We start from the raw sequence: 13429 nt of genomic DNA on the forward strand, positions 1-13429 counted from the left end.
ACAACTTAATAATTTAAGTATCCTCCCATTATTAATTAAAATATTCGCGCTGCTATATTAAGTATCCACACTGCTATATTATGTATCCGAAAAACACTAAAAAAAGGGATTTTTGGTAATTAATGAAAGAGTAGGAAAATGAAGTAATTTCTTTCTTATACTATGTCATTTGCCTAATTTTTACTTATTTTTAATTTAGTATTTGATGTATGTATGAAATTTGGCACATGGACATAAGCAGAATAGCCCATTAACCCGAAATGATTTGGCCCATTTAAGCATTTGGAATTGTGAGGGTTAGGAGTTGGGGCTTCAAATCACATTGGCGAATAGGTGGAGCAGCTAAGGTATGTATGTATATTCTCAGATTTCAAAGTTGTAGGGTTTTCTTCTGACAGTTGGATTTGCAGAAGAATGGGATTCATAATGGAATTTGCGGAGAACTTGATTCTGAGATTAATGGAGGATCCAAAGGAACGAGATCGCAAGTTTCGTCAACATGTCTATGCAACTAAGGCCAGGTGCGACAAGACTTTGGAGATGTGGAGTTATCCTCTCCGTCCCTATGGTTTCTGGACCTTTGATCGCCACAATGCTCAGAATTTCTGGGACCCTCAGATCAGCCAAGTCCAAGGCCGTCGCGATCCTTATGACGACCTCCTTCAGCATGAAAAATGACTTTCAGGTCAGCGATAAACCTCTGTCACCACCACTTGCGCATTTAAATGTTATCTAGCAATACACTATGGGAAGTGGGGTCTAGAGGTGCTGGGGGTTGGGATGGTCGGGGACAGGGATTGAGTGGAGACAATAAACTTGGAATGTCACTTATGCAACTTGATTAGGGAAGTCATTTTCTTCATTACATTTTGACCAATCAAACATAGGAATTGGAAAACCTTTCCTAGAAAATTGGATAACATTGTCCTCCATACCAAACACACCGCCTTCTACTTTGGTTTTTGTTTCTTTTAAATACAAGTTCCCACTATACGGACTGGAGGATCATGCTGCAGTTTACTGAAAGAGAGAATTGTCAGATCTAGAATTATAGACAGTTGATACCAAATTCATTGATTTGGTTTCTTGTAATCCAAAAAAGAAAAAAAAACACTTGTATGTTTCCTGTAGCGCATTCCTCTAGAGCTTAATTTGTTTTTACTCTGATGCACTAGCAAGATATTTTTCATCATTCCCACATTAAAGATTCTAAACTACTCATCCTGGAACTTTATGAATAGCTTTATCTATTATTATTTTGACCAACCTTCGACTGAAATATGGGCAAAAAGGGAGTGGTCAGTCTGACTCTTACCTTTCGAAGCGTGGAAATGTGAGTACTACGTAGTAAGTGCCATTATTGTTTTTTTTGGTGAAGTAATGAAATTATATTAGAAAGGCATCAAGGAGATGCAAAGTTACAAGGAAAATAAAGAGCTGCATCAAAACAAAATAAAAATGAAGCTAGCTGAGCAAAAATTTGTAAACTGCCAAAAGGGAAATCCCCAAAATCCTACTATGCTAGAGTTAGGGAACTAACAAAATCCAAAAAGTTATCCACACTGTTTACAGGGGAAAGAAAGTGCCAATTGAAGAGAGTAGATAAACATTTAGTCTTGAGGGGGCTAGTGTGAGTTGAGATTCCATCAAAGACTGCGCAATTTCTTTCTTTCCAAAGACTCCAAAAAATAACTGCTGGGATCACCCTCCATAGCCTTTTCAAAGTCTTGTTAATTCTCCAGCCTATCCAGTTAGCACATACATCTTTAATGGAGAAAGGCATAACCCATTGAAGACCAAACACAGTGTGGGAAAAATGCCACAAGTCAGTTGCTGTAGGGCAGTGTAAAAAGAGATGGTTAACAGTTTCTTTATCCTTCCCGCAGAGGTGGCATCTGTTGATGAGGATGATCCCCTTCTTTCTAAGATTATCTTGAGTTAGACAGACCTTATGAATGGCTATCCAGGTAAAACAGGAAACCTTAGGTTGTCTGGTTCTCCAGATGCGTTTCCAGGGAAAAACATCAAGGATGCCATTCCGTGAACACCAAAAATTATAGCTCTCCTTCACAGTATAATTCCCTTCCTTGGTGTTGCCCCAAAGTAATCTGTCTATGGTTTGTTCATCTAGGTTGCATTCCTCCAGAGTATGTAGTAGTGAGAGGACTTCATTGATCTCACAGTCCTGCAAGTTTGTTCTGAAAATTGGGATCCAAATGTTGTCTACTCTGTATTGGGGCAATTGCAGCATTCTTGTTAGTGGCTATCAGGTATAGCATAGGAAAGGACTCCTTTAGTATAGTGTCACCAAAGCATTTGTCTTGCCAAAATTTTATCTTGAGTCCATTACTAGCTGTGAAAAACACTTGGAAAAAGTTATCTTGGAGATGTTTCTTTTGAGAAAGTTAAAATTTTATAGACAAAATACACCAATAGTGTATTCTAGTAGTAGTTACATCTGGAGTTTACAGTAAGCAAAACCAAAGAAATCTACCACCTATATCCCTTCTAAACTATCTAGAAACTGAGTAATATCCTCCACCTTTTTGGGGAGTACATAGTTACACCTAAAAAAAAAGGTCATAAGACAATTCAACTTTAGACTTTGGAAAGGGATGCTCTTGTTTTCAAAACATCTTTGGTTCCTTTCCCTCCATATTGTCCACCAGATGCAAACAGGGACAATCTTCCATCTCTCTTTGTGGCCGGATATATTTCCTTCTCTATTCCAGCATGTTAGAGCTTCGGGGGTATGCCTTGGCATGGACCAATTGATACCCCTTAAGTTAAAAAACACCTGCCATAGTTTCTCTGTCACTCTACAATGGATGAAGAGATGGTTTGTGTCTCTATTTCTCTTTCACAAAAAAAATATCTGGAACATAATTGTCTTCCCCTTTTCATTAGATTGTCCTTAGTTAGTACTGCTTGTCTGGCTACTAACCAGGTGAAACAAGCCACCTTGTGAGGTACTTTAACTTTCCATATCATCTTCCAAGGCCATGGTAAGAGCATTGCAGCTGACCTATCAAGGTGTCTGGTGAATTTCCCATTATTGGCCCTCAACCAGTGTAGATTATCTTCATTAGGTCGAAAGTTGATGGCCTGCTCAAGAGTATTGTAGAAATCTGTTAGGCTGTCAATCTCCCGGTCATTTAATATTCTCCTGAAAGAGAGGTTCCATCCTTGGTTGTCCCTGACATCTGCTACTGTTGCCTCCTTCTGTTGGTTCAAATTATAGATCACCGGGTACAACTGTTTTAAGGGATATTGACCAACCCACACATCATTCCAGAATGATGTCCTCCTTCCATTTCCTATTACAATTCTTAAGTTTCCCCACATTTTAGGCCACTGATTCCTGATTGTTCTCCATAGACCTACCCCATAAGGGCTTCTAACTTGCTTAGTGATCCATAGGCCTTCCATTGTGTATTTGGAAACTATAGCGTCTTTCCACAAACCTTGTTCCTCTGAGACAAACCTCCGTAGCCACTTCAATAAGAGACTTTGATTCTGTACTTTGAGGTTCTTTATGCCCATTCCCCCTTCCTTTTTACTGTTGGTCACAACTTCCCATTTCACCAAGTGATACTTCTTTTCCCCCTCTCCATTCCTTGCCATAAAAAATTTCTCCGGATGGAGTCTAGCTTCTCTAAGACATTCCCTGGCAAAGGAAATAAAGACATCATATAAGTTGGCATAGTATCAAGCACACTATTAATTAGGATCAGTCTTTCACCCAAAGATAGGTATTGACTTCTCCAATTTACCAACTTTTTTTCACACTTTTCCATTCCATATGTTCCTTGACTTACTCATTGCCCCGAGAGGCATCCCTAGGTAGGTAGTAGGCAATTCTCCCACTTTACCTCCTAGAATATCAGCCAGACTGTTGATGGCTGAAACTTCATTCACTGGGTAGATAAAACTGTTGCCCCAGTTTATGTGCAATCCAGAAACAACTTCAAACAAAACAAAGATGACCCTTACATACTTCAGTTGCTCTTTCTCTGCCCCACAGAACACTAAGGTGTCATCAACATATTGCAGATGGGAGATATTTAAGCCCAGAATGTCACTGTCATTCATCCCAAACCCCTTGATCCTGTTATTTGACTGTGCTGTTTTCAACATATCACTCAATCCACCCATAGCGAGTATAAATAGGAAAGGGGAAATGGGGTCCCCCTGCCGTAGTCCTCTTTCAGAATGGAAAAAGAATGGAAAAAGCCAGAGGGAGTACCATTAATTAATACTGAGAATTTTACTGTACTCACACAGTATTTTAACCAGTTTATCCACCTATTTCCAAAACCCATCCTCACAAGTGTATTCCACAGAAGGTGACCCCCGGGAAGTCCTCGTGTTGCATCCCTCCTTTATTTCTAAAAAAAAAAGTGTATTCCACAGAAAGTTCCAATTGAGGTGATCATATGCCTTTTCTATGTCCAGCTTACATAGGAACCCAGGGACTTTATTTAAATTCCTCACATCCACACATTCATTAGCAATAAGTATGGCATCCATGATCTGCCTACCCTTAATGAAAGCCATTTGATGTTTATCCACCAGCTTGGACATCACTTTCTTAAGTCTTTCTGTTAGTAGCTTGGATGATCTTATAGACACTGCTAACCAGGCTAATGGGCCTGAAATCCTTCAATTCTGTTGCACCCATTTTTTTTGGGATCAAAGCTACGAAAGTAGCATTAAAGCTTTTTTCAAAGTAGCCTTGACTATGGAAGTTCTGAATGGTTGCTATCACATCCGTCTTCACCACCTCCCAATACTGTATGAAAAATGCCATAGTGAAACCATCTGGGCTAGGAGCCTTATCTCCTGCACAAGCAAACACACATTCTTTGATATGTTGTTCTCCAAACTGACTTTGCAACATTACATTATCTTCTTCATTCAAAGTAGCTTGATCTGTGGGGCTGAACTGAGGTTTCCAGTGTTCATTCTCTTTGTAGAGGTTTTGGTAGAAATCTATGATCTCCTCCCTGATCATTGCTGGTTCTAATACATTAGCTCCATTGATCAGAAGTCTATCAATGCTGTTGTATCTCTTGTGGCAGTTCTTCTGTGGAGGAATTTTGTATTTTTATCCCCCTCTTTTAGCCATATAGCCCTGGATCTTTGCCTCCATGCCACTTCCTCCTTTTTTGCCACCTCCTCAAACTCTACCTGTCAGAACAGCTCTCAGAAATGACTCATCATCAGACAAGCACCTATGAGCCTGGATCACATCTAAATCATAAAGCTGGTTTAAAATGTTCTGTTTCTGTAGACCTAGATTGCCTTGAACAGTCTGCTCCATTCTTTCAACTTCACTTTGAGGGATTTCAACTTGCAAGCTAGAATGTAGTCTGGTCTTCCCATAAAAATTTCAGAATCCCACCACCCCTTAATTCTCTCATTAAAATTTTCTGTTTGCGGCCACCAATTTTCGAATTTAAAATAGGAGACCCAGTTCCACATTCTAGTAGCAGAGGATTATGATCAGAAGTGACTCTAGGCATAATAGTTTGCTTGATTTTCCTGAAAGATACTTCCATTCTTCTGAGAATAGGAACCTATCTAGTCTTGCTGCTGTATCGTAGTTGTCTCCTTTTCTCCATGTAAAACTACCCCCTATGAGAGGTGGATCTTCTCGTTCCATATCCTCAATAAAGGCTGAGAAATCCTCCATGGCTTTAGTGATTCTGATGCAATTCTTCTTCTCGGAAGGGAACCTTACAACATTAAAGTCCCCAGCAATCACCCAAGGGACATCAAATAGGCTTCTTACTGCTCCCAGCTCCCACCGTACCTCTTCCCTTTCCTCTCTGTTTTTTGGAGCATAAACGCCTGATAAGTGCCAGCTAAAATCCTACGTTTTGCCCAGGAATCTAACAGTAATGCAATAAGCCCCCACCTCACAAACTTCTCCCTCCCATATACTGCTGTCCCATAGAATGATAATGCCTCCTTTAGTGTCCCTGGCTTCCAACTGTGCGAATTTCACCCTCCTATTGGCCCATAGCTCTTTGATTGTCTCCCTTATGTCACCTTTTAATTTGGATTCTTGAAAACAGTATACATCTGCTCTCCATATATGTAACACGTTCTTAATCAATAGCCTCTTCCTAGGATCATTGAGGTCTCTCACATTCCATGACACTATGTTAACCTTCGTTAAGATTATTCACGAAACATCCCCCCTGCTTCTTGTTCCAAAACTAATGAAATTGCTGCTTGGTTCCAGATTTTTAAGCACATTTGGAATCTTCTCTTTTGGAGTCACTGGCACTATTGCACCTGGAGCCTCTCCTCATGTTACTTGCCTTTTGCCATCAATTTTCATGAATAGGTTCAACGGTACCTCCTCACAACCTTGAAAGTGAACTCCAAATTCCTTACTTAATTTGATTATTGTCACGCCCCGAGAGCACCCCCTAGCGTAACACGGCGTACTTGACCCCGAAGGGGTCTTATACAAGGCCTTAGCATATTCGTCATTGCATATAGACATTGAATAAAGCGGAAATTTAAAAACTTTTCAACATCAATGTCAAAGTGTCTCATAATAGAGAATAGAAATTAGAATGTCTAGACATCATCGTCTCTATGAAACCATCTAAGTACACATGAGAGTCTCAAATAGGGACCATAGCCCTTTACAATAGAATTGTCTCAAAATGACAAGTACATAAGAAGTCTAATAGTCTATTACAATATGAGGAACATAAGTGTCATAATGTGTGTCCTCGGAACTCGAGGACATACCAAAAAGTCATGGAGAAAGTCTAAGTCCAAGCTTGAGTCTCTTAGTAGCACAATCACTTCCCGGAACCTACACTTAGTAGAAGAAGGAAGAAATATGGGTTAGCACAATAAATTGTACTAAGTATGGAAGCCATGCAATTAAAACCATTTAAATCATGCAAAAAGGGACCTTTAATTGAAAACATGTTATTTCAAGTTAAAAGCCATAATGCATATTCAAGGAACATGTAGCCAATTCACATTACAAGACAAAGAGACATTCATGATCATAACATGAAGTCACAACCCATACCTTACATATTTGAGTCCCATTTATATCATACCATCATAAGACACCACTCATAACCCCCTTTCAAGTTCACTTGTGCAATGTACATATGAAGTCCCATACCCCCATATATACTAAGTAAAACCATTAAGAAGACACAAGTGTAGTCACATACAAAATCAACATCATAATAGGTGAATCCAACCTTAACCTCATTCATACCTTACCACATATAAAGGACTCACACAAGAACTCCTCAAAGAACCCACTTGTGCAATGCATAGGTAAAGTCCCATACCCTCACCTATACTAAGTAGTATCCCTCAAGTAGTCCTAGTTAGAGTTCATAAGTCATTTACATAAGTCATGTTCACACCTTAGATCATCTTCTTAAAACATAGGGATATTAGCACTAACCGACATAGACCATGAGAGCTTACATGGAATCCGGTGTTCTACTCCCACACCGTAAGAGAGTGTTCTACTTGCCATGGTAGAACTAACATAATAGCATCTAAGTGGATCCACTAGCTAATACCTATGTGGGCAAACATAGTTAAGGAACAAGGAGATTGCTACTAGAAACCCGGACTTGCTAAACGTAGAAGGTTTCCATCTCATGAGACAACATATATATTGGGAACCCGGACTTGCTAAACGTAGAAGGAACCCATATGGGAAGCCGGACTTGCTAAACGTAAAAGCTTCCATCTCATATTCATGTTCACTCGGTGCTACGCTCATATCCCGTTTAATGTAGTATTAGGCCTTTACTTACACATTAATTCAATAAGGAATTTATTAGGAATTCAACCCATCATTCTTCATATAGCTCATAAGTTCTAAGATGAGAATAACCTTTCATCATAAAACCCTCAACACATAATAATGTTCATTCATAGCATAGTCATATAGCGTTCATGAGATTTACCTTCTATTCATCATACCAACACTACCATAATCATAGCTTAACATTCATGTTCGTGTCATAGCATACTTGTCAACACTTTGGGGTTGTAGGAAGAGGAAACATAACTCAATCACTACAATTCATAATCAAGTAGCACCTCCACCATAAGTGGATCAACAATTCAATATATGAACATTCATCAATGTGACAACCTTCATTCATAGCCTTCAAGGATCCCATCAAGATTCAACCCTAATACATTGGTAATCATTCATCATATAGAGAAACATCATAATACAATAATGAATTCCACAATTACATATTAGATTCTCATCCTTCATTCACCATTAAAGTCATACTAGGGTTTAAAGTGAGAAAGAAGGGAAAATTCATGGGTCTTGTGGGGATTTGTTCAAAAACCAACAACACTACATTAATTCATCCATAAACCATAATATACAACCATAATTAATCACTATAAATCAAAGAAAACACATTTGGAAAGTGACCCATGAAATTAAGAGAAAACTAGAATTTGGGGAACTTTGAAATCCAATTTTGAGAGGGCCTCTTGGGGTCTATCCCAAGAGTGAAGAGCCACCATACCTTAGTTGATCCCTTGAGAATAAATGGAGAAACTCTTAGAAATTTGGGGAAGAACCTTGAAACCCTAGCTCCAATGTCTTCTTCTTCTTCTTCTTCTTTAGTTTTAGAGAGAGAGTTTAGAGAGAAGTAGGAGAGTTTTGATTTCAATTGGGGGTTGTGAATAATGACCAAAACTAATGAATTTAGACTTAAAAACCAATATATATTTAACCCCTAAAATACCCAAAACACCCCCACTTAATTTGGACTTAAAAGGAAAAGTTCCAAAACTCCTCATTTAAATGGTCCCCGTCAGGGACCACGGCCATCACTTCTTGGGTCGTGAAAGTGCACCACGGACCGTGGTGTTGGAGGCAGTAGCCCCTCTGTCGTGCACAAGCTAACCTTTGGCCAAGGCAAGACCACGGAGCCTCCCACGATCCGTGGTGAGGACCACGGTCAGTGGTGATGGCCTTGGTCATGACTTGGCCTTGTGGAGGCAAGGCCTTCAAGCCTTGGTGCCANCCCCCCCCCCCCCCCCTCCCTCGTCAAGTGCACCACGGCTCGTAGTGGTGCCCGTGGTGCCTTGGGCAGTAGATACTCCAAACGCCCCCAACTTCCAAAATTCTAAGGGGACTCCACGCCCACCTTCACGAGTCGTGAAGTGGACCACGACTCGTGGTCCCTCTCGTGAAGGGTGAGGCAGTGTCTAGGACACTTGGAGGTCCCTCTCCCTTGGCCAAGGAAACTCCACGGAGCTTCCCACTTGCCCGTGGTCATGACCACGGGCCGTGGTGATGGCCGTGGAGCTTGAGGCAGTAGCTCCAAGTTTGGGGCAGCCTTGGCCTTTTGCCTTGGCTTGCCCCTTTTTGCTTGGCACTCCTCCCTTAGGCCTTGACTCATAAACCCCCCCATAGGACACCTAGATGGTCTACTAACATAGGGGAATTTTATTTCAAACCTTCTTGACATTACGTTTAGGCTCTAGTTCAATCTATGATTTTTGGGTTGTTACAATTATGTTCTGCTGGACCCAAATGGGGATCATGTTTTCGTGGTCCATTATGCCTTCGTCTTTTGCTGAATTAAGAGGTAGAATATCCTCTAATGTGTCGTTCCCCTCCTCCTCTTTCAACTGTAAATAGCCCCCTGTGTGTATCTCCATATTTTCTTTGTTCTCTGTATGGATAATAGATATTGCATCATCATCAACTTGCTCTTCTGTCGCAACCCGATCATTGCATGCCTCAGCAAAGGTTCCTGGATTGAGTACTAAATCAGCCTCTATCACCCTTGGTGTTGTTATGTTTGCTTCAATCTCAATTTGGAATGGGTCTGAGATCTTTTTTGCCTTAGGCCCACTTGTTTTAAAATAACTTCTGCTAGAATGGACCAGCGGGTCCAAGCCCAAATCTTGTTTTACCTTTTTTGAGTTTTTAAAAGGGCATTCATGTGACCAGTCACGTGTTTGGATCAAAAAGATTTGAGCTGCCCACATGCTCCTCTGTCTGTACAGTTGTTTCCAGTGCAGGAAAAGGTTTCTCAAAGCCTGATATTATCCTCTGGTTCAAAGAATTACCCACAACAGCCGGTCCGACAATCTCCTTCTCTTCTCCGACATAGAATTTCACTGGCGCCTCATTCCAGATTTGGATGATATACCCTATTCCTTCGAATTCGATTCTCACTTCTTTCGGAATGCTATTTCCTCCACCCCTCACTAGAATTCTCGCCCATTTTAGGTGATTTCGGAGTTGTGTCTCCTCTTCCGTTCCTTATCCATCCTCCACAATATTCCCCTACCGCCTTAAAGACCTTGTCTGACCAAAGTACAGGGGTAAACCTACCAGTCTGACCCAAGTTTGCTTGATGGCTGCTCTAGATTGGATAGCACCTACAGTTGGTGTCCACCATTGGAGTTGCAAGCTCTGTTTCTTCCACGACCAGCTACCTCTGAGTGCATGTTCTGCAGCTTCCATGGAGGCAAACTCAAAAAGGAAGCAATTTTTTCCCATGTCATAGATGTTCAGACCATGGCTTTGGTTCTAGTTCGAATTGGCCCATCTGCGAATCTCCGAAAGGGTCGGTGAGTCAGACCCATTGGTTGTAACCTGACCATAAAGGCTCCTGCTCAAGGTCTCATTCTGAGATAAATTGGTGTCACTATCAATACGGATTATATCTCCATCTTGTTTTGTAGTTGCAGCCTCTATCCCCCTCGAGGTCCATTTACTTTTCCCGAGTGTTTCAGCATAAGGAATCTTCTTGTCAACCAATGCGGGAGTTTTATTGGTTATCCTTGTGTTTTTGTAATAAATGAACTTCTCAATTTTGTTTGCCAAATCCCACCAACCTACATTGAATGCTGTTTCTGGGATAATTAATACTGCTCTATTTTTGCCCTGTACACTGATTATACTTATATATCTCCCCCTATTGTTGAAATTTCTTGCACAAAAGAGCTGTGTTGATAGTTCCTGTCGTTTCCATCTGCAAACAGAATTTCCTCTGACCTTTGAAGCTTCTTTGAGAGTCCTGCGCAGCCATTCCATTGTGTTCTGACTAAAACTTGGCCTGCTCATCCTTTTTCTTCCACGTTCAATCCAGTCATACCAGCTTTCTCCGTGAGCACAGCTTCTCGAGTTGTCGAAGGATTTGAATCCCATCGCAAAATACATTATGTTGTTTTTCATGAAATGGGACGAGGAGAGAGAAAGAAAGGGTTGATGGTTAACCACATAAGGTGTTAACTGATGTAAGGGAAGGAAGTTTTCCGGTGCCGAGGCCACCGGAAATGGTGGTTCTACCCTCCTAGGAAGTAGGAGAGAGAACTATCTCGGTATGTGTCTGGGAGCATTTTTTTTTTTTACATTCTTTTATTTTCCTCTTTGTTTTCTCATCTTGGAGATGTGTTTCCAGACCCCTACACCAAGTGTATCCCTGCCCCTCGTTGGCCTCCAATGATCAAGAATACCATGTTTGGCTTTGATTGTATTCCTCCAGTACCTGCCTAATTCTGTCCAAACCTCCAAAGACACTTCAAAAGCACACGTTTGTTGTGTAGTTGTAGGTTCCTAATCATTAGTAGAATTAACCTGAAACATTAGTATAGAACCATAATAACAGGTGTTAAAAGCGCACAACAAAGTAGACCTAAAATCAAATGGAAATAAATTACTTATAATTTGTAGGATTCCATGCAAATCTAGCAAAAAATTTACCTAAAAGGAAGCGAAAGATCCATTAGATGGTATCAACTAATTGGAACTAAGGTTTAGTCATGATGCTACTCTTGCTCTAGGGTTCCCGTGTTTGTTAGTGGCTTTTGATTTTCTTGGAAATATTGAGAACCTCTAGTGTTAAAGAACCTCAATTTACCGAATATTATAAAGAATCGGGTCCATATGGGGCATGGGATGTAATGATAATGAGGATTCACATGGAAGACCTAACAAGGTTGTGATTTAGGCATAGTAGTTGTTGTATTAACTTATGATTGGCAACATTATTAGCAAGCACATTAAAGTTCAAGTTATGGTGTTAATTGCAGGATAGCCAGGAGAGGTCAGCAAAGAAGCTCTTTTACAGCACCTGAATTTTTTTAATGCATATTATCTGTTTCCGAGCATTCTCCGTGCTGACTGTTGGAACAATTGAATAAATTGTAATGTTAATCAATGATGTCTAAGGCACCTTGTTTTCACAAGGGTATAACCTTTTGGTTTTTTAATGTTGCATTTGAATCCTTAAATTGAAGAACCTGCGAGGCTGTGTGTGATGCTCCGCTTATCTCATGATGTTAAAAGTTGAATGTGTGCAGCAGTATTTGAAAGAGAAGAAAGAAAGAAGGTACAATTTAGTCAATTAAGTTGTTAGAAAACTTTAGTTTCCACAAAGACAAATTGTTTAGGTTTGAAGGACATGATCAAACTCATGAGTAGTTATTACATGTAAGTATGGTCTTGACGAGCGACTACAGATGTTGGTGGCGAAAATCTTGGGTCCTGTAACCACCTCTAGTCTTGAGGGTGAAAGAATAATGGTGAACAGGGGAAGCGAAATGTTATAGATGAGGATATATAAGTTTCTCACATTACTTGTTGAAGCATGTTGTTTCTATGAAGAAATAAGTAGCAGGCATTACTTTGTGAGTAACCTATAATATTTATTCCACTAGAAGAAAGGGTTGATGTTGCGTGGAAGGTGATCATTACTATTTGCTTTGGAGATAATAATTACTATCAGAAGTTGTAGTTAGTTCTACCACATGCCTTCACCTCATCTGAATTTTAAAAATTCTCCCTTCATTCATCTACGCTCACTCAACCTTTTATTACGTCTTGGAGAAATTATTTTGCACCCTCATTTGTTTTTAGACAAAAGTATTGAAAATACTATTGAACTTGACATGAATAATTTGTTTTATCTCTGAATTATTGGTAGTCTTAAAAACAATCATCTATTTAACTAAATCAAGTTAAATGCACATGTCAAACACATAATTGTGTTGCTCACAACTCACAAGCCTACATGTGGAATTTTTTGTTGACGTAACATTTATGTGTTCTATAATTTAGTTAGGCAAGTAGAGGGGTGTTTTTAAGACGGTCAAATAGTTTTGGGACGAAATTAATGATTTGCGTCAAGTTCTTAGATAAAATTAACAATCTCATTTTTTTTTAAAACAATACTATTTATTACTTGTCATTTTCTTATAGGGTGACATAAAAAATCTACATCCATTAGACTTTTTCCTTGTAATCATCTCCATTACATCTTTTCCGAGTTTTTTTGCTAAAATCATTCCTCAACTATGACTCAAATCTAATGTACATCCTTATATTATCTAAGTGAGCAAAAATCATCCTTATGCTATCGAAAAAATAACAAAAATC

General features: G+C 39.7%; 1 protein-coding gene across 1 annotated transcript; it reads left to right on the forward strand.

Annotated features, from left to right (window-relative positions):
- The first annotated feature begins 214 nt into the window (after positions 1 to 214).
- On the forward strand, positions 215 to 12293 carry LOC125856544 (uncharacterized). The gene is made up of 3 exons (XM_049536115.1): positions 215 to 347; positions 411 to 685; positions 12085 to 12293. The coding sequence occupies exon 2, from the start codon at positions 415 to 417 to the stop codon at positions 676 to 678; it is 264 nt and encodes an 87-aa protein (XP_049392072.1). The 5' UTR covers positions 215 to 347; positions 411 to 414; the 3' UTR covers positions 679 to 685; positions 12085 to 12293.
- Positions 12294 to 13429: the final 1136 nt, after the last annotated feature.

This window comes from Solanum stenotomum, chromosome 2, assembly GCF_019186545.1.
Source record: "Solanum stenotomum isolate F172 chromosome 2, ASM1918654v1, whole genome shotgun sequence".
NCBI lineage: Eukaryota > Viridiplantae > Streptophyta > Magnoliopsida > Solanales > Solanaceae > Solanum > Solanum stenotomum.

What these genes read in the sequence shown, in the direction of transcription:
- LOC125856544 (XM_049536115.1), top strand. Translation starts at nt 415, where the DNA reads ATGGGATTCATAATGGAATTTGCGGAGAACTTGATTCTGAGATTAATG.